General features: G+C 42.4%; 1 protein-coding gene across 27 annotated transcripts in view; it reads left to right on the top strand.

Moving 5' to 3' along the window:
- The window catches only part of greb1l (GREB1 like retinoic acid receptor coactivator), a 46,308-nt gene extending 22,624 nt beyond the window's left edge, over window positions 1-23,684 (top strand). For 13 of the 27 annotated variants that reach the window (XM_026150294.1, XM_026150296.1, XM_026150290.1 and 10 more), the window contains 33 exons: window positions 2,049-2,208; window positions 2,410-2,592; window positions 2,990-3,166; window positions 3,333-3,509; window positions 3,640-3,762; window positions 3,979-3,987; window positions 5,797-5,907; window positions 7,087-7,224; window positions 7,315-7,440; window positions 9,016-9,153; window positions 10,153-10,338; window positions 10,434-10,733; window positions 10,817-10,945; window positions 11,036-11,068; window positions 11,296-11,430; window positions 12,044-12,241; window positions 12,318-12,498; window positions 13,302-13,491; window positions 14,179-14,315; window positions 14,428-14,770; window positions 15,053-15,168; window positions 15,306-15,538; window positions 15,802-16,361; window positions 16,555-16,657; window positions 16,763-16,909; window positions 17,017-17,156; window positions 17,259-17,420; window positions 17,524-17,728; window positions 18,963-19,125; window positions 19,248-19,475; window positions 19,557-19,713; window positions 19,799-19,999; window positions 20,625-21,413. In XM_026150294.1, coding sequence (XP_026006079.1) covers window positions 2,052-2,208; window positions 2,410-2,592; window positions 2,990-3,166; window positions 3,333-3,509; window positions 3,640-3,762; window positions 3,979-3,987; window positions 5,797-5,907; window positions 7,087-7,224; window positions 7,315-7,440; window positions 9,016-9,153; window positions 10,153-10,338; window positions 10,434-10,733; window positions 10,817-10,945; window positions 11,036-11,068; window positions 11,296-11,430; window positions 12,044-12,241; window positions 12,318-12,498; window positions 13,302-13,491; window positions 14,179-14,315; window positions 14,428-14,770; window positions 15,053-15,168; window positions 15,306-15,538; window positions 15,802-16,361; window positions 16,555-16,657; window positions 16,763-16,909; window positions 17,017-17,156; window positions 17,259-17,420; window positions 17,524-17,728; window positions 18,963-19,125; window positions 19,248-19,475; window positions 19,557-19,713; window positions 19,799-19,999; window positions 20,625-20,969 — 5,931 coding nt within the window. In that variant the 5' untranslated portion in view covers window positions 2,049-2,051 and the 3' untranslated portion in view covers window positions 20,970-21,413. The other 14 variants (XM_026150308.1, XM_026150306.1, XM_026150309.1 and 11 more) reach the window with 14 other exon arrangements.
- The last annotated feature ends 484 nt before the right edge of the window (window positions 23,685-24,168 follow it).

The raw sequence follows: 24,168 nt of genomic DNA, 5'->3' as shown, positions 1-24,168 counted from the left end.
CTTTGAACATTAAACTGCTTCTTCTGCTCATTATGTTTAACCAGCCATCAGGCACACTTCAGCTGCTGACCTGAAATACCCTCCACCACTGCAGCTGACCTTAGCAACCACCTGAGTCACAACACCCGTTAAGTGACCCCTACCACAGTCACGCTTTGTTTTAAGTTGCACAGGTGGTAAAAGGTCATTTTTGGGATTCACCTCGCCCAGGCTGGGTTAATGACAAATCTGTCCAGTGGGGCTTCACACTCAGCCAAGCAGAGAAGTCTCCGGAGCCTGTTTTGACATTCAAAACGAACAGGCAATGGCTACAAATGTCCTCAGGCACCCAGCTTCTTTCTTTCTTTCTTTCTTTTTTCATTTAGCCATTAGTCATTGTTTCTCTGTGCAGCCACCTTCCTCCATCAGTTAAGCAAGAAGTACTGTAGCTTCGTTCTCTTAAGCTGCTTATCTCTTCCACAGCACAGTCAGGCACTGTTAATCTTGTCTTTTGTCTGGGTTGGTCAAATTCCTCCCCAGGAAGGTTGTTAAGTAAACATTGAGTCTGAAACCTGTCCAGGCACGGGCAAAATTGCACCTTCAAGGCAAACTGTGATCAGCTTAATTTCCACCTTACTTCTTATTTACAATATTATAAACAACGTTAGGAGTTTCTTTGTTTTGTGTGAAAACTGTAGATATTTATTCACCGACTGATATATTCAGTCAGTCATAATTAGTACTTTTTGTTTATTTTGTTACTTACACACACACACATCTAAAGCACATACTGTTGTCATGTCACAGCTGTGTGGGATCTCAGACCTTAATGAGGAGTTTTTCCTCCAAACAGCTGAAGGCTAAACTGGTCAAATGTAGTCCAAGGACAAACATGAGGCATTTCAGGCCAAACCCGTGTTTCAAGAATGCAGCAATTAAAACTTTGTCTCTGCTGAGATGTTTTGACAAGCTGAAAGCTTTGAGTTTGATTAGGCGTCTTTAATAAATGGACACTGAAGTGCTGTTCAGTAAGTGAAGCTTTCTTTTTTCCACACTTGGAGTGCTTTCTGTTTCTCCTGCCCTCTGTTTTCTTCTCTTGCTGGCTTCTCTGAGACCACATGCTCAGCCCTCTGTCCAGCTGCCACCTGCTAGCAAAGAGTCGGCCAACCACGGGCCCACGCGGCCGACCTCAGCAGATGTCACTGAGTGGACACTAGGAAGGGGGTGGGTGGGAGTGCAGGCAGAGTAACGGCAAAGAGCAAAAGAGCGAGGCCAAAAAGGGATAGGAAAAAAGGATTGGCCTTGGCCATTATGTTTTGACTGACATCGACAAAGTAAAGTGCGTGTGTGTGTGTGTGTGTGTGTGTGTGTGTGTGTGTGTGTTTGTGCTTTGTGCTACTACTGACACTGTCTAGTAGACTAAACATTTTTATCATTAACAGGAAAGATCACTGCAACTAAAGATTATTTTAACATTTCATATGTGTCAGGTTTTTTTTTAATGATTGACTTCAAATGTAGGTTTTTTCTGACCAACAGTTCAAATTCTGAGAAGCCAAACTGAGCAAAGTTTGCACATTTTTGTAGAAAAATGAACGTTGTTCACATGAGATCATGTAGATTTTAGCATCCAGTTCGGGCTTGTGGTTGGATGGAGCCTGGATCTGTTGGATTTAACTTTTATAAAGTTCTAAAATATAAAACGTGGGTCATGCTTCATGTCTGTGATGAGATCTGAGCTTGGAGATTCATCCTGCATTTTAGGCTTGTGCAGCTTGATGCATAAACCCATATTGGTTCTGAAATATTTAAGCTGGTTGCGCCAGGTGGTAGTTGATTAGCAGTTTTCAATAAAAACAAAATTTGACTCACACCATCAGAGCACAGTAGTGTTTATTTGAAACATGAGTACATTTTCTTCAGAGATCTGTTGCTTTTTAGATTTTGGCTCTCTGTTGAGCTTGCTATTAGCACACAGGAAATAATCAATAACTTGAGATGAGAAAAACCATGACTGTATTCATTTCCTCATGCTCCTCTTTTCTCTCCCCCTCTCTCTGCTCCCACAGATAATGGGGAATTCATACGCAGGGCAGCTGAAGTCTGCCCGATTTGAGGAGGCTCTCCACAACTCAATTGAGGCGTCCCTGCGCTCGAGCAGCGGGGATCCACAACCCATCTTCACACAGCTGTACTTAGAGCCTGAGACGTATCCTGGTAACATGGAAGGTAAGAAGCTCACAGCAAGCTGGAAAAAAATCAGTTTGAACTATATTGAGTTCATTGGACAGCTAGTGCTTTAGAGACTTAGCCTTATGTAGCATATATTTAAATTTTGTCAGAGGGTTCACTAAACATTCCACTTTTCTGTTGAAGTATTTCTTAAAATGCAGTTAAATTTTTAGTAAAAATAATCTTACATTTTTGTAGTTGATATGAAGTCGAAAGCTGGCGTAGCACTCCATGGCAGGGAGCACCCAGGGCACGAGCTTGTGAATGGCAACTCTTCCAACGATCTGGAGGAGCTGGAAGACGAAGACGACTCGGACACCAGCAGCCCTCCACTTCCCTACCTGCAAGCTCCTGCACCGGATGGCTGCTGCACCCTGGATGGTATGACCTCTATGCATCCATCCATCCATCCATTCTCTTTTGCTTATCAAATCCCACCCCCCTGGGGCATTTCTGTGTGGAGTTTGCATGTTCTCCCCGTGTCTGTGTGGGTTCTGTCCGGGTACTCTGGCTTAGTCCCACAATCCAAAGACAAACAGTTAGTGAGGTTAGGTTTATTGGTGATTCGAAATTACTCATAGGTGTTAATCTGGCATGTGAATGCAAACGTTGTGAATTCATTAGTATGATCTCAGGAGTGTTGTGTTGTGTTGCTGTTCCAGAATTTTTAACAAGCATGCCAGATGTATTAAATTTTTGTAGAAACTTTATTTGTTTATTATTACATCTCTTAATCTACTGTTTACTTAAAAAAAATTTCCTCCTCCTCATCTCTCAGGCTTCTGTCAGGCCGGGAAAGACCTCCGCCTAGTCTCCATAGCAACAGAGCCCATCGAAGTCCCAGCAGGCTTCGAGCTGGTCGGTGCCAAGTCCCCCACTGTTCCTGAGCACATCTTGGTGTGCGCCGTGGACCGGCGTTTTTTGCCTGACGAGAATGGGAAAAATGCACTTTTAGGTCAGTGTGTTCCCGAGCGTTCGGATCAAGTAAACAAGCCAGAATTGACGTAATGAGCCAAGTTCCTGCTGAACTGAGCACGCTCTGTTGCTAGCTGGCACAGGTCATGCATTAGCCTGCAAATGTTTGGAAAGCAATGTAATTGTTGCATTTTTATGTCTTGCAGGTTTTTCAGGAAACTGTGTGGGCTGTGGTGAAAAGGGATTCAGATACTTCACCGAGTTTTCCAATCACATCAACCTGAAACTTTCCACACAGCCCAAAAAGCAGAAGCACTTAAAATACTACCTGGTGAAGAATTCTCAGGGTGCTTTGTGCAAAGGACCCCTCATCTGCTGGAAAGGTAAATATACACTACAGACTCCAGACTTTCTAAAGATGTATGTAAAGTATATCAAACTTTTATCTTACACTGCATTTTGTGAGGGTTTGATGAGTTTTGTTTGTTTGTTTCTCCTTCCTCTGTTTCTTAGACGGTAAAACGCGCCAGTTTCTCAGCAGCGCATCAACCTCCAAACCCGGCTCGTCGTCTTCTCTTAGCAGTAAAGAAAATGGAGGTGCCAGCGGACACAGCTCCTCTCCTTTTTCCCTTTCAGGTGAGATTATACTCTGCAGTGTTGCCTACGTTTTTACACAGCAGAGTTAAACCTGCAAGTCAGCAGCTGAAATTTAACGATAACTCAAGTAAGTTGCATTAATTGTGAGTGTGTAAAGTTTACAAAAGAAGTTAACAAATTTCACCTACTCCTGTTTAATAAGGTTGTTTTTCCTTTTTTTTCATCCCCTTTTGTCTCCTCCTGTGAATGATCCAGGCATCTTAGGCAAGTGTTTAAAGCACTACACTATGATCGTATAACGTGTAAAAATGGCTGTAAAATTAAAGCCAGTGAGGAACTCTTGTAGATTTTATGTATGTTTAAAAAAATAAATACACACAGGCAGTTGTTTTATTACCCCCTTTTACAAAAAAATACAATACAAAGATGTTTTATGATGTTTCTCATTTAGCAGCTTAAATCTCACCCCAAACTCCAAGTCAGCAAGCCTTGCTTCTTACTCAATTATTATTGTTTTGCTTATTTATGTATAATCATTATTTTGGCACAAAGACAGCAAAAGAGACAGAAACTGAGAGAAACTTGAACGATGTGGCTAAACTGAAAGATTAATTAGCCCAGCAGGATGCTAAGGCCACCCAGAGAGTTTCATCTCCCATAGCTGGGCATGGTTTGTTGTGTTTTTTTGGTCCTGTCAAACTTACACTCAAACAGATCTATTAGAGTTTCAAATTTAATGGATGGATAGATGTTAATTCACAGTAAGATAATCTGTCGCACTTTCAGGGAAGTTTATAAACTGTGTAAATAAGTCTGGACTTCAAGTCATCAAGTGTAGCGTAATAATGACAGTATACATTTATCTATTCCACCAAAGTGATATTGTTTCAGTTGATTATATGCTGACAGCTTGTGCTGTTGCTATAGGTTTTGGTTGCTAAGCTCTGAAATATAAGAGTTGAGCTTGAAACACCATCTCGCTGCATTAAGCTATTTATGAGGCTTTGTTGGTCGTGTGCCACTGCATTTGGTTGCGGCAGTGCTTTGATGTGTATTCTGGCTGCATAGTGACATTTTATTAGAAGTAAATTACAAATAGTAAAAGTTTGTTAGTTTTTAGTACATTTTAACCAGATTTTTCAGTTTACCACGATGGCTAACTAGCCAATGCTTACTTTTGTTAGTGTATCTGTTCCAGTCTACAGATTCTGATAAATTTTGTTTGATTCGGATTATTTTTCATAATCATAATATTTTTAATATCTGAAGCTAAAATTTCACTGAAATCTTTGGAAGTGTTCGAATTTTCTGCCCTAAAATAGTATTCAAATCGGAGACAGTCAAGGAGAAGGCTTGGTTTATTTTATGCTTTTGAAAAGCATCCTCTTATCAACTTGGCTACTTTTTTGGTAATGCAGGTGAAAATAAATGCAGGAATTTAAAAGCAACACAATTAAATAAAGCTCTGGTTATTTATAGAATAACCATGTTGACTCTTCAAGGAGATGTTGTTCTTCTTTGACCTTTCACAGCGAGAGCTTGTTCCTTCTATGATTGGAAAACCTCTTGGGCTTATAGTATTGATTTGTTCTTAACCTGGATGCTGCTTGTAAGCATAGCTCTTGCACGTTAATATAGACAGCTGTGCTGCAGGGCTATGTATCGGCATTACTCTCGCCTGATGTCTCGTGACTGCGACCTTCAGGTACATCCTTCTCCTTCAGAGGTTTTTGACACTCATGCTTTGAAAGCCCAGAGGGTAGAATTCATAATAATTCACTTCACTGTCTCCAACTCAGGTCACTGTATTCTAGAGCGATTGATGAGAAGGACAATTCTGGTCTGTTAATAATTGTACAATTGACAGTTCATACTGACACAGATCTGATAGTTTGACATTTGTTTGAAGGCCAAAGGCAACAAAATGACCAATCACAGGAAAGGTGTGTGTTAAAGCCACAATCCAGAGTTATCAGAAACATTCGTATGAAGTCGGTGGACAAGGGAACCATGCATCATTGGGTGCATAGTAGCTGTGTTTTGATATTGTAATGCTTTTCTTTTTATCTACAGATTCTCCACCTACCAGAACAACGCAAGCATCCTCTGTCTTTTTTGGGAACCAGGAATGTAGTTTCCTCAAACCACTGGCCTCCACACCTGGAAACAAGACTCTACCAATAGGTGAAGAGTTTGATTGGTACATTTATAGCTGTGCATGTCAGTTTGTTCTGTATGTGGTAGGAAATAAACATGATAACATAAAAACTGTAGTCCCACATACCTGATGTATCCATGCTTCAGTGCTGGAATTTAAAATTTAGCTCCTGGCAAAACTTTACCTCAAGCTTTGTGTAAAAAAACAAAAAAAAAACTTCATGAATATAAGATTGATTTATGCTACAGACTGCTTAGAAACACACAGATACATGCATGTGCTTACTTACCAGTCAATGCTGGAGGAAGAAATGCTATAATGATTTTTTTAAGGCCTTGCTATCTATTAGCTCCTTTACAAGGTTGCTATATTGACAAGCTAAGGGTACGCATAGCAATTGATGTTTTTGTGTGTTGCATACACTGTGAATATGAGATGGAAACATGGCCAATTGCTACAAGAGTGTACGTATAGGAAATCAATAGCCTGCCGTTAGTACTGACTTATTTTCATTCATTGGTTACTCTGCAGACAGTTATAGTTGGGGGAAATATTTTTATATTTGCATATCACTTGTTCGCTTTTTCGTTATCCATTCAACTTTTTGTAGCATGCTGGCAGTTAGCCACTGTGCTGCAGGCTGAAATATCGCAACATGGCACCATTGTGTAAGGAGAGCAGGGAGGCAGACCAGCATAGTGACAGAAACTGGAAAGGCAGGAGCAGTTTTAAGGTGGATTATTGATAAAAGCACAAAGCTGAAGTTTGCAGGCAAGTTGGCAGTTAGACAAAACAAGACGGGAGAGCAGAGATCAGAGTCCACAAAGCATGGAAGTGGTCAGGTACAGGTCAAAACAGATTGGGGATGATTTCAAAACACACAAAGATAATCTACAGATTGTAGCATAAATGTTGCAGGAGTTAAAAGCATGGATAGAGTTGAGCAGGTGAGATTTGCAAGCATGTAAGGTAGATTTGGTGTGTGACTGCATGCAGACGACTTAAAGAGTAAAGAAATCTCAGTAGTGATTCATTCACAGACGAGGCTTTAGTTTATAACTAGATGGCTAGAATGAGTCAATCAGTGCTTTGAGTTTAAACATTACACCAAAAAGAAACAACGTGTCAGCGTTGTTATTGTGAGCTTATTATCTCGGCAATGTTGCAGTTTCACAAACTGTATTAATGCGTAATCTGTGTTTCAGTACCCACAGCTCTTCGGGTGAATGTGCCAACAAATAGCCTGGCTGTTGATGGGCGCCCTCCATTACTCAGCCCCTCCCAGATGTCCTTAGGGCCTCAAGGTCAGGGGTATCGCACTGCTGATTTAGGAGATAGTCCCGGTAGGATCCTTTCTGAATACGTACAGTGTGTTATTTGTAATTATTTTCTGTATTGACATTTTTTCTTACTTGTCTGTCTTTAATGTTTAGTATTGTCTGCTATGAACTCTGGCCCTCCAAAGAAGCGCCACCGGAGCTGGCATCCCAGCTTGTTGGTGCCAGTCCCGCCAACAGCTGTCCCTGTGCCAGCTATTCGGCCAATAGTTTGTTCTCCAGGTTTGTTTGTTAAGCCACCTTCAGGGGGATGGGGGGAGGGGGAGGCTGAGCAGTTTATTTTCTTCTGGGTTTTAAATTTATCCTGTTATACCAAGTGTTCCTTTTTTTTTTTTTATCCATTAACGCTGGATTGGTGAGCATGTGTGTGCAAAGGAGTGTGTGCAGAGAAGTGTCTGCACACCCTCATTCCCCATGCCTCTGTTTGAGGATGAGTATGCACTAATGTCCCTGACGCTCTCTGGTTGTTAAGGATGATTCACCCAGCATTGCCATGGTGATAGAGCTGGACAGTTTGTAGGGCAAGTGAATTTAAAAGAATTGCACGATTAGAGATTTCTGCCACATCGTGTATTTAGGCGAGCTGACAGAAATAATAAAAAGGCAATCTGGGCAGAAGGGCCAGAATGAACAGGGTGTACATGGTTGCTAATAAAATAACCAACAAAAATTGTTCTTTTGTTCCACTAAATCAGCCACTGCAGGAATTAGGATGTGCACATTTTTTTCTCCATAACAGGAGCATCATTAAATCCGTGTTGTGTCCTGGTGAGATCACCAGGATAAAGCTATCCAGCTGTATGTGTCTGTAAATATGAACATAATGTTATGTCTTCACTAAATGTCTCACATCTCTCCAGTTTACATGTAACTATAAACATCTCTTTAAAGAAAGTATACAGCGCATAAGGAGCTTATTTTACTAATATTAGTCAATTAATTTGAAGTTTTCCCTTTTAAAACAATCAGTCTTATTTGTATACAGGCTAGTTACAGATAATTAGCAGGCAGATAATAAGACAGCAACTGGTAAAAAGAGAAGACCAATTTAAGACAAAGTTTAAAAAGTGTCCCCTAAGTGTACATAAGTGAAATAAAAGCAGTTAGAAAGATGAGTAATTGCAAAGCATCATAAACTAGTACTAATAAATTAGAAAAAAAATGCTGACAAGAAGTCAGTAAAGCAAGTGATAAATAAATATTCGATAAAGTAACTGTTTATAATCACGCAATCCTTACTATTGACTTACTAATCTGAGAGTAAAAGTCTGTGGTTATAGATACAATTAAGTAAATTAAACGAATCTCTATAGAGCATCGGCAGTCAAAAAGTTAGGCTTTAGGTTTATATTTAAAGACTTCAGTACATCTAGCTGCTTTCAGGTATGTCACCAGACTGTTCCGGCGGTTCAGGCCATGAAAGCTAAAAGCTGCCTCCCCAGAGGTTTTTGTCCTGCACTATGGAACAACTCCTGACTCCTGAGGAGCTGAGGGGACTTAATAGTTCTGACATTAGATGCACTGGAGACACATACTCTGAAGCGTTAAAGTATACAACAACACTGAAAAAGACAATGAGCAAAAATATGTTTTTCTTACCTTCTGACTTGGTTAACAGGAACTGGGACTTTTTAAAAAATGTTTTCTTGACTCACAGCCAGTCAGCGTGTTTCTGCATCCTTGTTGTTATTGGTATCTCAGAAGCATTGTCTGCATGTCAAACATGTTGAAACATCTCCTAAACTGTAACTATGGCTAAAGTTTGTACTGACACGTAATTGCTTTATCATCCTTAAGGGCCGGTATTAGGAGTAGCCTCTCCTCAACCACCTGTAATAGGCGTCATTCAGCCCCAGCCTGTCACCATTGGAGAGACGGTCATCGTGCCCGACAACCTACTCAACTCTGCAGGAGTCCGACCTGTCATCCTCATTGGTACCAGTTTTAATTCACTGATATGTTTCTTCATATTAAACATCACCTTTCAGCGCATATAAAACCCATTTTAATGCAAATTATTGTATTTTTTGTTTGCTTAAACTGTAAAAGGCAGTAAAAAAATCTGTGTGATGCATTTTTGTGGATCTTTTTAAATCTTAATCCGATTGAATACACTTTCGTCAAGTAAATAGGTACACTTTGCTAGTACCAGGTTAGACGTCTTTTGTCTTCAGAGCTGCTTTTATTCTTATTGGCATAGATTCAACAAGGTGCTGGAAACATTCCTCAGATATTTTTCTCCTTCAGGGTGCACCGTGTTGAGTGTTCAGAGATGCTCGTCTGCATTCCTTGGTCGTAACGAGTGGTTTTCTGAGTTTTTATTAGCTCGAAGCGGACTGTCTTCTTTTTTTACTCAAATTCATACACTCACTGGATGTGTTGTTTTTTTTTTTGTTTTGTTTTTTTCTTATTTGGACCATTGTTTGTAAACCCTAGAGATGGTTGTGTGGAAAATTTACACTTAATTTCTGTAGGTTTCTGAAATGCTCAGACCAGCACGCCCAGCACCAAAAAACCATGCCAGATTCAGTCACTTAAATCCCTTTTCTTCCCCCTTCGGATCAGTCTGAACTTAAGCGGGTGCCATGTGATGGCCTGTTAGATTTTTTTTTTTTTTTTTTGCCTTAAACAGTGGAACACGTGTACCTAATAAAGTGGCTAGTGGGAATAAGGTCTGCTTAGTTTTATTTATGTATTTATTGAATCTTTATTTAATGACAAATTCCCCTTAAGATTAACAACTATTTTTCAAGGGAGACCTGACCAAGACGGCAATGTTACATCAAAAAAACGACTCAGTCAAAAATAATAATTAGCTTCTTACAAAGTTTTATAGCTCAAATGTTAAATGTTTTACACATCTTAAGTGGGCTTTTTTTGTTTGTTTGTTAGGGTTTTTTTCTGGTTCATCTAATGCCAAGTTTTTGTTTTTAGGCCATGGCACTTTACCTTACTTCTATGGAAATGTTGGGGACATAGTGGTGAGCCCCCTGCTGGTCAGCTGCTATAAAAGCAGCCAACTGTCAGATAAAACCCTGGAGGCTCTGGGGCTCAACAGCAGCCGGTTACTCAGCGTGGAGACGATGATTCTGCTCACTCTACAGTATTTTGCACGTTTAGGTAAGCAGCCTACACAATCACTGCTAGATGTGTGTGTTGCTGAAATGATTCATGCCAGTGTTTTTAGATTTTCATATTTGAATTTTCCTCTGGAGGTTCAGAGCAGATTCCTCTGAGGGAGGAGCTGGAGCAGATAGTCTTGAAGGCCATGCTGTGCTGTCCCGGGGGACCTGCCATCTCCCCCCTCCAACTACCCTGGCTGGCTCGGCTGGAAGCGAGCGTCTCTGGCGGCAGCGTCCAAGTGGTGGTCACAAACAACTCTTTGGGCGAAGGCATCTCTGAGTCGCTGCGCTCTCTGGCTGAGGGTCCTCCTCAACAGCAGTGCCTGCCAACCTATGTGGTCATTATATGCGCCTCTAAGATGAGCGGCAGCGAGTTCTGTGTGATTGTGTTGGGTGAGTGTCATCTTTGTGGTGAAACTTGTGTGGGATGCAGTATCTAGACTGAACTCTAATGTAAATTTACCTGTTGGATTCAGGAAAGTATCAAGCGCGGGCCTTAGCAGAAGGGATGCTCACAACCAATGAATTTCTGAAGGAAATCAGCTACGAGCTCATCACGGGGAAAGTCAGCATCTTGACATCTCATTTCAGAACCACCTCTCTGGGTAAGATGAGTATCCATAAGTTGTGTTCATTAAAATAATCTTGAGAAAAATACTAATTTGTCTTTTACTAATCATTTTTGTCTCTACTAGCAGCAAAACGACAGTTACTGAACCACATTAAAAGTGAGCATGATCAGAAAACGCAACGGTGTAAAATAAATAAAGGAATTCCTATATTTGAATTAATGTTGTTTAGAATTGAGATAAACATCAACTAAAACCTTCGCTGCTAATAATAAAAAGCACGACGGTGGTGGTGGTGACACATTCACTCTGATATGTTTGATACTGAGTGCACAGCCTGCTCCCGTCCCTCGCTCTGTGTAACTTTGGTGACTGCTTGTTTCCAGGGGACAACCTCGACAAACAGCTGGTGCGATACCAGCGCAGGCGGAAAGGACAGGTCATCCAGCCCTTTCAGGGCGATGTCACCGACAACATCCACTCCCAGGAAGCTGCCAGCATGTCACCACCATCAGACTCAGGTTAGACCGCTCTCATGCTCGCTGTCAAAGTCTTTTTCAGTTTTTAGCAGGCAAATCAAAGACTAGGCAGCAACATCTGTCTAAATCAGCATGTGGATCTTCATTCAGTGTCAATGTTAAGTCAGGCCAGTGTCCAGAACAAAATCAGTTAAGGTTAGTTTGAGCTACGGAGTGTTGTTTGGCCCTGTACCTCATCCCACAGCGAGCCACACCTCTTAAACTTTGAATTCAGTCTTTTTTCTTTTTTAAGTCCCATTATCACAGGTGTATAAAATCAACCATGTAGATCTACACTTATTTTCCTTTTCGTTACCGTGTGTGTGACTAATCTTACTGCACAGTTTGATCGTTCTGACTGGATTTCGTCTCTCCAGATTATTTTCATCTCGTTGTAATTTGTTGACAAAAGGGTGGCTACGGTACATGTGCAGGTTGAGGTGACTGCTGTTGTGATTTGGCACCATTTAAAAAAGATTGAAATTAATTAAATTAAATTTCATCATAGTTTGTTTTGGGGAGGTTTGTTTAGGCAAGCAGTGATACTTTGCTGTGGTTAGGATCTGCTTTTCACATATAATCATCCTGGTGCTAACTTTTGTGTTTCTTCTTGCAGATCTTTTTACAAAGGGCTTCCAGATCTATCCGGCCCAGCTTAATGTGGCTCGTAGCCTTCTTTCTCAAGTGTGCTCCATCGCGGATTCAGGGACACAGAACCTCGATTTAGGGCGTTTTTGCAAGGTGGACTTCCTGGTTTTGGTCCCACCGTCTCACATTCTGGTCCACCAGACGGCACAACGCATCCGACAATCAGGTGTGTACAAACCCAAAGGAAGAACTGTTGTTGTTTTGTTGCAGTGCTGTATGGAATCCTCACGTTTTCGCCTTAGGTGTACTTGTGGACCTGGGAAATGAAGACCCCTCCACGGCCCACCTGAAGTCAGACAAATATGTGGTGCGTCTTGACGGTGATGTTCACGCCAAGATGGAGGCCTTCATGAAGAAAGTCAAACAGAACCCCTACACTCTGTTTGTCCTCATTCACGACAACTCGCACGTCGACCTCACAAGGTAAAGGCGACTCCGACAGCACAGATTCTCCCATTAAAACCATTATGGCTCACTTTGTTTTGCTCTGCTGATAATTTAAAGCAGCCTTTAAAGAAGAAGAACTGACTTTTCAAGCTATTTCACCATTGAAGAGAAATGTTGATGTTTCAATGAAAGCATGAGAGTTTTGCTAAAGTTGTTGTCAAACATTCTTAAAGTTATTGTAAGAATCTTTCTTCGCTTGTGCAAATACTAAAGTTCAGTCATGTGAACACTGTCGACGGCCAGTAGGTGCTGTCTTTTCTCATTGTGGCATGTAATTTTACAACAAAACACCATTTATTGTTAAAGTTCTTTTTAATTCCCTTTATTATCATGATGGGGAAATGCTCAATCTTTCAGTCTTGCTGGTCGTCACCCAGTGAGATCCCCTTTGCAAAGATTAGAAACATGCAAAGCTGTAGTATATTTTAGTCTTTTGCTTTATGCTACATGTCAGTTTCAGTCTTTAATTTTAGTTAACTAACTATTATAACTTGTCTTTCTTTGTTTTGTTTTGAGGTTGTTTTTTTTCCTCCCAAGAATTTTTTTCTGTTATTGCCAGAACACTAAAACAGATCACTTCCTTTTTCCCAGAGGGGATTATCTTTGGACCGACCTCCCACACATCAGCCAGTTAGACCAGCATACAAAGCTTTTTGCACAAAGTTGTTATTTCAAAACCATGTTGAGTGTTATTAAGTGCTGTGCTAGGATAATCATAGTAAGTAAAAAAATATCCATGAATTCATTCAAACACTTTCCCCACCCTGATCTATTTTCAGTGCCCTGTCAGGCTCTGTGTGCCACGGGGAGCTGCAGGGTTTGGCTGACCGGGTGGTGAACTGTCAAGAAGTCTTAGATGCCATGAACCTCTTGGTCCTGCAGGTCAGCTGTTTCCCTTACACTTTGCAGACCCGCCAGTCTCGAATCAGCATCCACAATGAAGTTCACTGGCCGTCCAACGACAATCTGGTGAGAATGTTTGTTTGTTTTTTTTACATCCATCCATTCGCTTCCGCTTACCCTTTTTCAGGGTTTCGAGGGGCGCTGGAGCCTATCCCAGCTGTCATAGGGCGAGATGCAGGGTACACCCTGGACAGGTCGCCAGTCTGTCACAGGGCTAGCACACAGAGACAGACAACCATTCGCACTCACATTCACACCTATGGGCAATTTAGATTAATCAATTAACCTATCCCCACTTTTTTTTTTTTTTTTAAACACTAAAACGTTTCTTTAGTTATGAGTTATGCAGAATGGTCTACAAAACACCACGATAGGCAGTCACTGGAATGGCAAATGCTAATTTCTTATGTGAATTATTTATCATAAATGACTTTACTGCAGCACACTGGCATATTTCCTGTGCTGTGGTTTAGCTACTCCCCCTGCTGTGGTGAAACTGCAGTTACAGTTTTAGACATTTTTTAAAAAGGGTCTAAAGTAACTCGAGCCTCGTGTTAAGGAGTTACAAGTCAGAGAGAAAGGGAACCAATATATTATAGAACACATTAGGCTCACTTTCTTATCCAGTATTATATATGAGGATACTTACTCCATGTTTTGTAACTAGGCACAGCGTTTCAACAGTGTGCAGTGTATCATTAAGAACAGTCAGGACACATTGTCTAAACTGATGTCGGTATCTTTATCGTCCAGCAGAGGGAGCAGTTTCCTGACGAGCTGGTCTACTTTGGCCTGAGGGACTACAGCAGATCCCTGCAGTGGGGCATGGCCAGTCCCATCCTGCGCTATGATGATGCGTTTGAGAAAATGGTTCACACTCTGTTGGAAAGGTGAAACTGATGAATCAAACATGAAGAGTTTTGTGTTTACTTCCACTGAGTGGGTAACTCATAATAACTGTAGACATTATAATCAGTTAAAAAGCTCTGATTGTACCTCCAGACATCCCCACCTACACAGCATGGTGATCCGCAGCTACCTGCTGATTCAGCAGTACACTGAGGCCATGATGGCTCTCACCTCTTCCCCGTCCCTGAGAGACCACATAACTCCAGAGACCCTGGCCATGGTGGAGGACTTGATAAACGCTCCAAGCAGAGAGGGCTCCCAGGGCCACGGCCACATGCTGCTGGTCCGTATCCCCTCGCTGCAGCTGGCAATGTTGGCCCGAGAAAGACTGGAGGACGTGAGGGACAAGCTGGGACTGCAGCTGTGCTTTGCAGTGCTGCTGGGAAGTCCTGCGTCTGAGCTCAACCTGCACAGAAATTTTATCAGTCGCCTCAGGGTGAGGAAAAATCAGAGTCACACGACTGATTTCTTTGTGTGAAGTGTGTTCTGCTGAATGTAGAGTGTTGGGATCCTTCTGCGTTTTTGCAGATCAGTCATTATCAGGGAGTTTACATGATTTTGCGAATCTGTTGTGCACTTTTGTACAATGAAAAAATTGTTTTGCCTCATACTTTGTCTGCATGATTAAAGTCTCATGCATTTTTTGTTTTGTTTTTAGTTTTTATAAATAACCTGTAACTGAAGAGGGCACACTTTGATTTTCATCTCTTTTTGTCAGGCTTGGCAAGGCTGTGAGAATGAAGACTGGGTGCCACACACCTATGAGGATCTGGAAGGGCTGCCCTGCATCGTCATCCTCACGGGCAAAGACCCTCTTGGAGAGACTTTCCCCAAGTAATATCATACTTAATACTACCCTAGCTTATAACATGGCTCAGTATGTCTGTTTCTTTAACATAAAATGTAGCAAAGATCCGTTTAGCTCTTCTCTAAAACTCTTGTCTCCCATCAACTCCCTTGTGCACTTCTAGGTCTTTGAAATACTGCGACCTGCGACTGATAGACTCCAGCTACCTGACTCGTACAGCCCTGGAACAGGAGGTGGGTCTGGCATGCACCTACGTATCCAGGGTTGTTGTTCCTAAACCAAAGAAGGCTATGGCCCCTCGGGAATCGGATGTGGAGAAGGTCGCCACCAGCTTGAATGATGGAGATGAGCTGGAAAGACCTCAGAGCAACGGCAGCGCTGCAACCAGAACCTCTGGTTAGTGTGAATTACTGTGATGTTGGATTAAAGGAAACCCAGAGTGTAACTGACATGAGCTTAACTCTAATTGATTTCTGATTACAGTAAAGCAAGTCGACCATAATACATGGGTACTGTAAATGAACGCGGGTCATAGCTTTGGAATGAGTTTGGTTTGTAGAAAATTTGGTTTTAATCCAAAGAGAGAAAAAAACCCTCCAAACATGTGAGCACTTGTTAGTTACATATATGTGCGGGTGTGTCTTTCATATTTCCCTCAGGCTCTTTGGCGGATAATGGTGTCAGCTCATCTGATGTTGCAGACTCTTTCCAGAAACCCTCCACTTCCACCTCGCAGCCTGAAGGCATGGTCACCATAGACATGGGCACATCAACACTCGGAATTAAGGAGGAGTGCGACTCACTGGGAACCCCGCTCTCTTCCGACCCTTCGAAAGCCTCCAAGGCTCCTCCATCCCTCTACTCCAGTTCCTCATCTTCCTCCCCCTCACCATCTTCCTCCTCCACCCAGAGGCCCAGCCAGTCCACGCAGAGCGATCGCGAGCCCACGAGGGCATCACCGCGCACAGTCATCTTGTCGCGAGCGGCTTACAATCTGTTGTCGGGGGACTCTGGGAGTCAGCTGAGCTCCTCCTCGCTGCTCCCTCACGCAGACGTGGCCTGGAGCAGTCCGCTGAGGCCCATTATCACTCACACCCTGCAGGGGACGGAGCAGAGCATGTACTACCGCCAGTGGACCATCGCGCGGCAGCATCATGCTGATTATGAAGCGCCGTCTGTGCCGCATCCTCGACGCTTGCTGCTCAGTGGACCCCCACAGGTAACAAATCTCGTGTGGAAAATACTCCTTTTCTTATTTGTGACTAACTTGATTTAAAAATAGAATACAGAGAATTCTTTTTAAAAAATTTCTTTAAATTTATTGGCATCCATATAAATTTATGCAGTTAATTCCTCATCTGGATTTAAGTGTCACTGTAGTTCTACTGGTATTCTTTCCTTTCCTTCGCTAGGTGGGAAAAACTGGCGCCTACCTGCAGTTTCTGCGTATCCTGTTTCGGATGCTTATCAGGCTGCTCGAGGTCGACGTGTATGATGAGGATGAAGTGGAGGAAGGTGAGACTCATAGGGATTTGTTTATTTTTAATGGCCTTCACATTTTGTGAAATACATGAAGCAGTTAATTTGATGGTGACAAATGTATCAAATCACCCTCCACAGAAAATTCAGAGGTCACAACTCTAGTAAGTACCCAGTGGCCGGACATCGAGGAAGTCCGAAAGCTGCCCTTTGACCCCAACCTCCGAGATCCTAAATTCAGGAAAGCCAGCCCTGTTTACTCTGACAAGATGCTAAAGTCTTTCAAAGGTCAGCAAAAACATGGAAAAAAAACCCATCAAACTTGCCCACTCTGAGTTCAGCTTTTTAATCGGGTGTTATTAAAAAATGAACTTACGTTTTTTATGTTTATATAGATTGTAAGCAAGATAAAGAGAACCAAACTCCAGCCACACGAGTGACCAAGTCGATACGTCAGAGTAGGTTTGCTGCCCACAATGCCTTTCATCACTGTGACCAGTGCCATCACTACTGTGAAGCAGGCGCAGCTACACAGGTGAGATGCACCACCAACACCTTCTGCTTTACTGCAGACTTACAGATGCACATATCCCATCCTTGTGTTAATATTGTACATGTGTGTGTGGTTGTGTTGTAGCTGTCGGAGTGCACTTTTCATGCTTTCACCTTCTGCTCGTCCATGCTGGGAGAGGAGGTCCAGCTCCAGTTTGTGATTCCCAAATCTAAGGAGCAGCACTTTGTTTTCAGTCATCAGGGCAGCCACCTGGAGAGCATGCGTCTGCCTCTGGTCTCCACCAAGGTTAGTTTGCTCAAGACAGCAGTATCTGTCGCGCCTTAATCCTCCTAATCGCCGTTTGGGTCACATGTTTACTTTTGCTTCAACCGTGTTTATCTGTCTGCAGGACCCCGACCTTCTCAGGAGTCCAATCTTCACCCCGACCACAGGACGCCAAGAACACGGCCTGCTCAACATTTTCCATGCCACGGAGGGCGCAGCACATCTGCACATCCTCGTGGTCAAACAGTTTGAGATGCCTCACTATAGGAAGTACTGGCCCAACCACATCTTGCTCGTCCTGCCCGCCATGTTCAACAACGCTGGAGTTGGTGAGCAGCTGAGCTATCTCTGTTGTTAAACCTGACAGTTTTTTGATCCTAACTAAAATATATTTAAAATATTTCATTCTACTTGCAGTCGATATAAATTTTTTTTCCCATATCATCGTTTTTTCTTGCCCTCGCTTGTGTTTGTTGTCGTGATTTGCATGGCAGCAGATGCTAAAAAAAAAAAGAATAGCAGGAACTTGTGTTACATTGCTCACTCGCTCTTGTATGAGCAAAAATAACTAAATGGAGACCCTCTTATGAAAGCCTTTCTCCACAGCACTACTAGTGGTTGAAAGTCCACACAGTGGCGTTCAGCCTTTACATGACAGCTTATCACTCTGTTGATAATGAGTAATTCGTTGCAGTGTATTATCTACCATGGTTGTGTTTTCAACTTGTTTTTAGTGCTGTGTTTAAACTAGGCGAAAGGTTACCTGTTGTCTTACCCAACGCGAGAAGGTCAGCCATCTATTGTATCAGTCTGATTTGTAGTGCAGCCAATTAGGTGCAAGGCCTTTCTGAAGTGGGTGTAACTAAACAACATTTCTCTCAGATAAGCAGATGGCATTGGGCTAAAGATGACCCTTTATGTCAGTGTGACTGCTTTCTAATCAGGATAGACTTCTCTGCTGAATACCTAAACATATTTTTATCTGCAGTGCCCGACAGAGTGTAGAGACTGCAGGCAGGCTGGAGTGGGTAGAGATGAGGAGAGTGAAAGGGAAGGTTTACAAGATGGTAGTGAAGCCTGAGATGATGTAGGATTTGGAGAGCGGGGCACTGGAAAAAATAAATAGACGGATGGTAGAGTTGAAGATGTTAAGATTTTTACTCGGTTATCAGAACGGACAGATTGAGCGATTTGGAGGAAAAATGTTAGAGAAAAATGGTTGAGATGGTTTTGGGCATGTGCAGAGGACGGATAGTGGCTAAATGGAGCTGCCAGGCAGGAGGGAAAGAGGAAGACCTCAGAAGAGGTTCATGAATGTAGTGTAGGAGGACATGCAGAGGGTTCGTGTGACAGAGAAGAACAAAAAGCCCAACAGAGTGTACCTCATTGTCTTTCTAAACTATCAGACTTGTAAATTTGCAAATGTATACAAGCTCTATGCAAATATATCCCTTACATGGGATTTGAAAAGATTACTTCTTTTATCAAAGTTAATTAAAGGTGCATCAGTTTTAATCAAATCTTAAGTGAAAACCTAACAAAAACAATCCTGTCTGTTTTAAGGTGCAACTCGCTTCTTGATCAAAGAGCTGTCATACCATAACCTCGAGCTGGAGAGGAACCGACTGGAGGAGCAAGGTGTCAAGAGACAAGACATATGGCCTTTCATTGTCATGATGGACGACTCCTGTGTGCAGTGGAACGCCCACCAATCAGCAGAAGGAAGGTAATAAGCGCTTCCCAAGTGTAAGAGTGGAGTTGGTTGCTACGGTTAACGAAGCTCTGTTCAAAATCAATTTTACATATGTTCAAAATATGTAAAATTGCCCTCCCCTATTGGTTTCTTAGTGAGACATCAGATGGAGGCTCATGTCTCAGCAACGTGTCTCTAAAAACGGTGCTGCAGCACATGGAGAACACGCCCAAGATCTCCCAGTACGCCGTGTGCGGCACACGCAAGTGGAGCAGCAGCCTGGCTCGCAGGTCTCCCAGCAATCCCTTCAGTCGGTGTCACCTCCATGACTTTGTCATGCTGAATGTGGACCTGACGCAGAACGTCCAGTACGACCTGAATCGGTAAGCTCAGAGAAGGCCATGTGAGTCAGTTGGTCTGAGGTGTGCATTGTCACCGTTACCTGACGTTGCTGTCCCGTGCAGGTATGGCTGCGAGGAGGTGGACTTTAATCTAAGGGTTAATAGCAGTGGCTTGTTGCTGTGCCGCTTCAACAACTTCTTCCTGATGAAGAAGCACATTCCAGTTGGGGGAAGAAACAAAGAATTCCTGGTCAAACCTAAACTCATGGTGGGTGTTCAGGTGATTAAAATTATTCGCTTTGTTATGTCCTTGTCTTTCTGTGTGTAACACCAGCTCACATGAAACTTCTTTCTTCTCTCCAAAGGAAATTGAAAACCCCACTCTAATCAGCCCGTTGCAGTATGTTTGTGCACCAGACAGCGAACAGACCCTCTTTGACGCCCCGGCCCAGTTCCTACTGGAAAGGTTCCTCCAGAGCTGCAGTCACAGACTATTTCCGAAAGCTGTTAGGAACAGAGACAACCCAGTTCTGTCCATTGACAGCTACCTCAACCTCAGCCCGGAGGTGAGAGCTCCCTGGAGGTTGCAGTTGAAAGCAGGAACAGTAGAATAATCTCTATTTCAAACTTAGGGCAAGGCTTAAATACCAGACTACTGTGATAGACACATTTTGGATAGAAATCGAGTGCTTCTCTGTCTGATATGCAGAGTTATATACTTTATAAGGTGCTCTAATCTGTATAGTATAGAGAAATGAGGCAAACTTGCTCCACGACTTTAATGTAGATTTTTTTTTAACCCACAGAGAAGCATGTTGCATGACTTTCCCATCTGTTCTTCTTAGAACATTCTGACCTGCATACACGCACATGTGCACACAGTGAATGCTAACAATGCATTTACTGCACATTTGTGCATAGGAGGCAATGACCATCTATCTGTACACACAGTCTTCTCAAGTTTTTGCACATCTTTTGTTTTAAACTTTTACCCACAAGGCGACTTTAAATTTGCTTGAGCAGACACCTTCGGGAGCTCCCAGCAGGAACTGTCAGGGAGTCGTAATGTTTTCTTTCAGTTACTTCGAGGCAAGTTCGTGATGTTAGTTTCATTTTCCCGACTGTGATTAATGAAGTTTGTCTCTTTTTTTGTTGTTGTTGTTGTTGTTGTTGTTGTTGTTGTTGTTGCAGATCTCTGTGTGCTACATCAACTCTCGTCCACACTCCACCAACCTGAACCATCAGGGGCTGGTGTTCAGTGGCCTGCTGCTTTACCTCTGTGACTCCTTCGTTGTTTCTGGACTCCTGAAGAAATTCGACTTCCTCAAAGGTATGAAATCAGTGTCACGATTAAAGGAAGGGATCGGGATGCTTTGTTGCTCATATTTTCCCAAGACCCCACACATAGTTATAGGAAATGACCTGGTTGTTTTCTTAGATTTTCACCCCCTACCTTCCTCTGTGCTAGACTGTCAAAATAAAAGCTTCCAGATGTTAAAAGGACATTGGCAAGGTTTGGGTGTCTCTACAAAATAAGAATCAGTTCCTGACTACAGTAGCTTACATCCCAGTCATGCAAGCATAGAGAGCAGCTGGTGATTGCCTGGCAACCAGTGGTTGCTAAGGGAAAATCTGTATCCCTGAACCGATTGGTAAGTGGTTACTGGAAGTTGTGCGCTGTTGCTAGGTGAAATTTGTTACAAAGATATAAAAAATGCTGCACCAAAAACGTCCTTGCAGTTGGTTTGGTTGCTAATAGGTTGCCATGGTCACCTGTAGTTTGTTTGGAAGGCAGTGACAGTTCTTGCGTATGAGTTGGTGTCTTAGATGCAAACTATGCCACACGTGGATGTCTTTCTAGCCCTGTTAAATCTAACATGATAGAATTATGCAATCTGTCTCACAATAGAGAACTAAACAGCTAAACTTGATAATTAAAGTGGCACTGCATGTCCTACTATCTAACTTTTGATCTTGAATTTGTTCACAGGTGCCACCCTCTGTGTGATCTGTCAGGACCGCAGTTCCCTGCGTCAGACAATCGCCCGACTGGAGCTGGAGGACGAATGGCAGTTCCGCCTGCGGGACGAGTTTCAGACGGCCAACTGCAACGAGGATCGGTCCCTCTACTTTCTGACCGGCCGCCACGTTTAAACCTGCTCAAATCTATGCCGCTGCTGAAGAAACCCAATCAGAACTGAGATTTAGTTCCAGACCTGCAATCAAATTTTGATCAGGCAGAAGACAGGTCAGCAGGGAAATGCTGGAGCACGAGGTGTGAGGACCACCTGACACAGCTTTCTGTACTGCCAGTGTGCACTGTGCCCGACTCCAAAGAGGGTCGGTGAATGTTTCTGACTTTTGCTCGCTTGTCGGCTTGTCTTCAGTTAAGTTTGTGTCGTAGTGAAAAAGACTTTGCTGTGAGGGGAAAAAAAGCACAGCTGAAACTGAACTTATTTTGTTTTGGTGTTGGTTTTTTTTGGACTCGCGACGGATAATGTGACTATTTGAAGAATGTATTTTGAACCCACTTTGTCCAGTCCTGGATGTTCAGGGGGTCAGAGGGAGGTGGCTTTAAGGAGTCGCGCTACCAGCATCAATGGAATATATTTTAACAGGGACATGGCAGGTTTGAGACCATGGTAACATCTGTGTTTGTTAATGTTTGTGCATCTGCATGAAAACAGTTTAAGTTTGCCATTAATTTTTCTAAGCACCAAAGACGCCTTTAGCTGCACTTTTCCTTTTTCCTTTGCTTTCTTTGACCTTTCTCACCTGCTTCGCCTCTCATAATCCACAAAGCCCATTTATGTTTCCTCATAACGTTACAAAGACACACCCAAGAGTTTGGTCATTACTGGATTTCAGGTCATCAGGAGTATCTGTACTGGAAGCTGTGGGAATCAAACAATAAGCAGCCGTTGGATTTGACACATGTTGTCACATGACTACATTTCATGCGAGTTTATCCAAAGCGACTGGAAAACTACGGGAACATACGAGTTGTGTCTTCGGTATTTTACTGTTTCAGTTTCAATAGAAATCTGTGAAGCTGGTCAATTTTTCTGAAACACTATTAAACTGCATCCACACAGGAAGCAGTTTGCTTGATTTGTTACCTAGGTAACCCACTAATGCATGGAATCCTGCGTTCTCATTGGTAGTTACTTCAATTCCTTGCCTCAAAGTTGAGAACAGTTTATCTTGGGATTCATCCAGTTAGCATTGTCAGCAGGTGAAACGTGACATGTAGTCACATAACACATTTCACTCACTTTCTTCTACGGTTTGCGGTCGCTACGCCGCTGTGAATCAACATCCACGCAGGAAGCGATGTGACAACCAGAAACCATAGAAGAAGTCAGTGTCGTTCTGCAACTGTAGCCAAAATAACCTACAGTGACAGGAAATTTAGAGACTTTGAAAGCGTATGATACTGCTGATTGACATATTACTGGGTTGTAAATACTTTAGAGGGTTACCTAGGAAACCAGAGCTCAAAATATCTGCAAGCGATGCTCGATGAGAGAATAGTTTCCAGCGTGCACACAGCTTTAGATGATCTGCCACAATGTTTTTATTTTTACATGCTTTCTGTTAACATGGACACCGAGCAGTTGATTTAGTCGTATGTTATGACAGTAATTTTTCACATAGTCGCGCAAAGTGTACCACAGGCAAGCTCTCTCACTGCCAGCTGTCCTGCTACTGCCTGTGCCTGAGATGTCACCTCCTGTTATGGTGTCCTGATTGTTTATTGAAGATGTTTGCTACCATCCACTTTGATTAACCCAGTTTCCAGTCCTGAATTAAAGGGCGAAAATTAGGTTTACACATATACTTGAAAGATGAATGTTTTTAAGTTTCTGCACGTGGTTGTCCAAAGAATATGCCTTAAGCGATGTTTCACACAGTGTCTGCTTAGGTTTTGTTTTGTTTTTGGACCAATGAGAATGAAGAAACCTTTTGACTGTGAGGCGAAAGAATGTTGTTTGTCTCTGTGTGTAGAGAGATCAAATAATTGGGTTTTGTACTACTGTACTGTTTAAAGCTTTGTTTACATTATTAATATATTCGATTATCCCCTTACCCACTGAGGGTTACTGATGTGTTTAATGTTGTGTAATGTTTGCCAGTGTATTTTGGTGATGTCTTTCTGCATTTTTATGTTGCAAAGGCAAGAAGAATCTACCTAGATTTGTCTTTTATGTCTTTATTCTTTTTGGGGGCTTTTTCCTTTTCTTTTTTTCTTTTTTTGAAAATGAGAATCAGGTCCATGAGGATTTTTTTTTATTTATTTGAAAAGCATTTGGGACTGATAATCATATTGGAGTGTATAATTTGATTGAGGCCTAAGTTCACTTGGGCCAAGGGAGCGTGCCCTCTTCAAAACCGGTCGCGAAGGCTTTGCACAAGACACAAACGAATGATTCTTGGATCTACTGAATGTCACTGGGGGTTTTGCAAATGTTGGACTTGCACTATACAAGTTGCCAGCTTAAAGAATTATTTCCAGAAGACGGTTATGTTCCCTAACCCCTAGATTTAATATAATAGTGATGATCAAAACAATGGTCCGTAGAAAGTGTTTTTCCTCTTTGATTTTAATACTTAATATGCAACTTGCTCCCACAATCTTAACTGAAATGTGTTTGATAACTATGTGCAGCACAGTGGTAGCCTTGGTGCCTGGTTGATCTACCTCACGTTTACCATTGTGGTTGCAGGCTGTGAA

This window comes from Astatotilapia calliptera, chromosome 18, assembly GCF_900246225.1.
Source record: "Astatotilapia calliptera chromosome 18, fAstCal1.2, whole genome shotgun sequence".
NCBI lineage: Eukaryota > Metazoa > Chordata > Actinopteri > Cichliformes > Cichlidae > Astatotilapia > Astatotilapia calliptera.
This window is presented reverse-complemented; position numbering and strand designations above follow the sequence as displayed.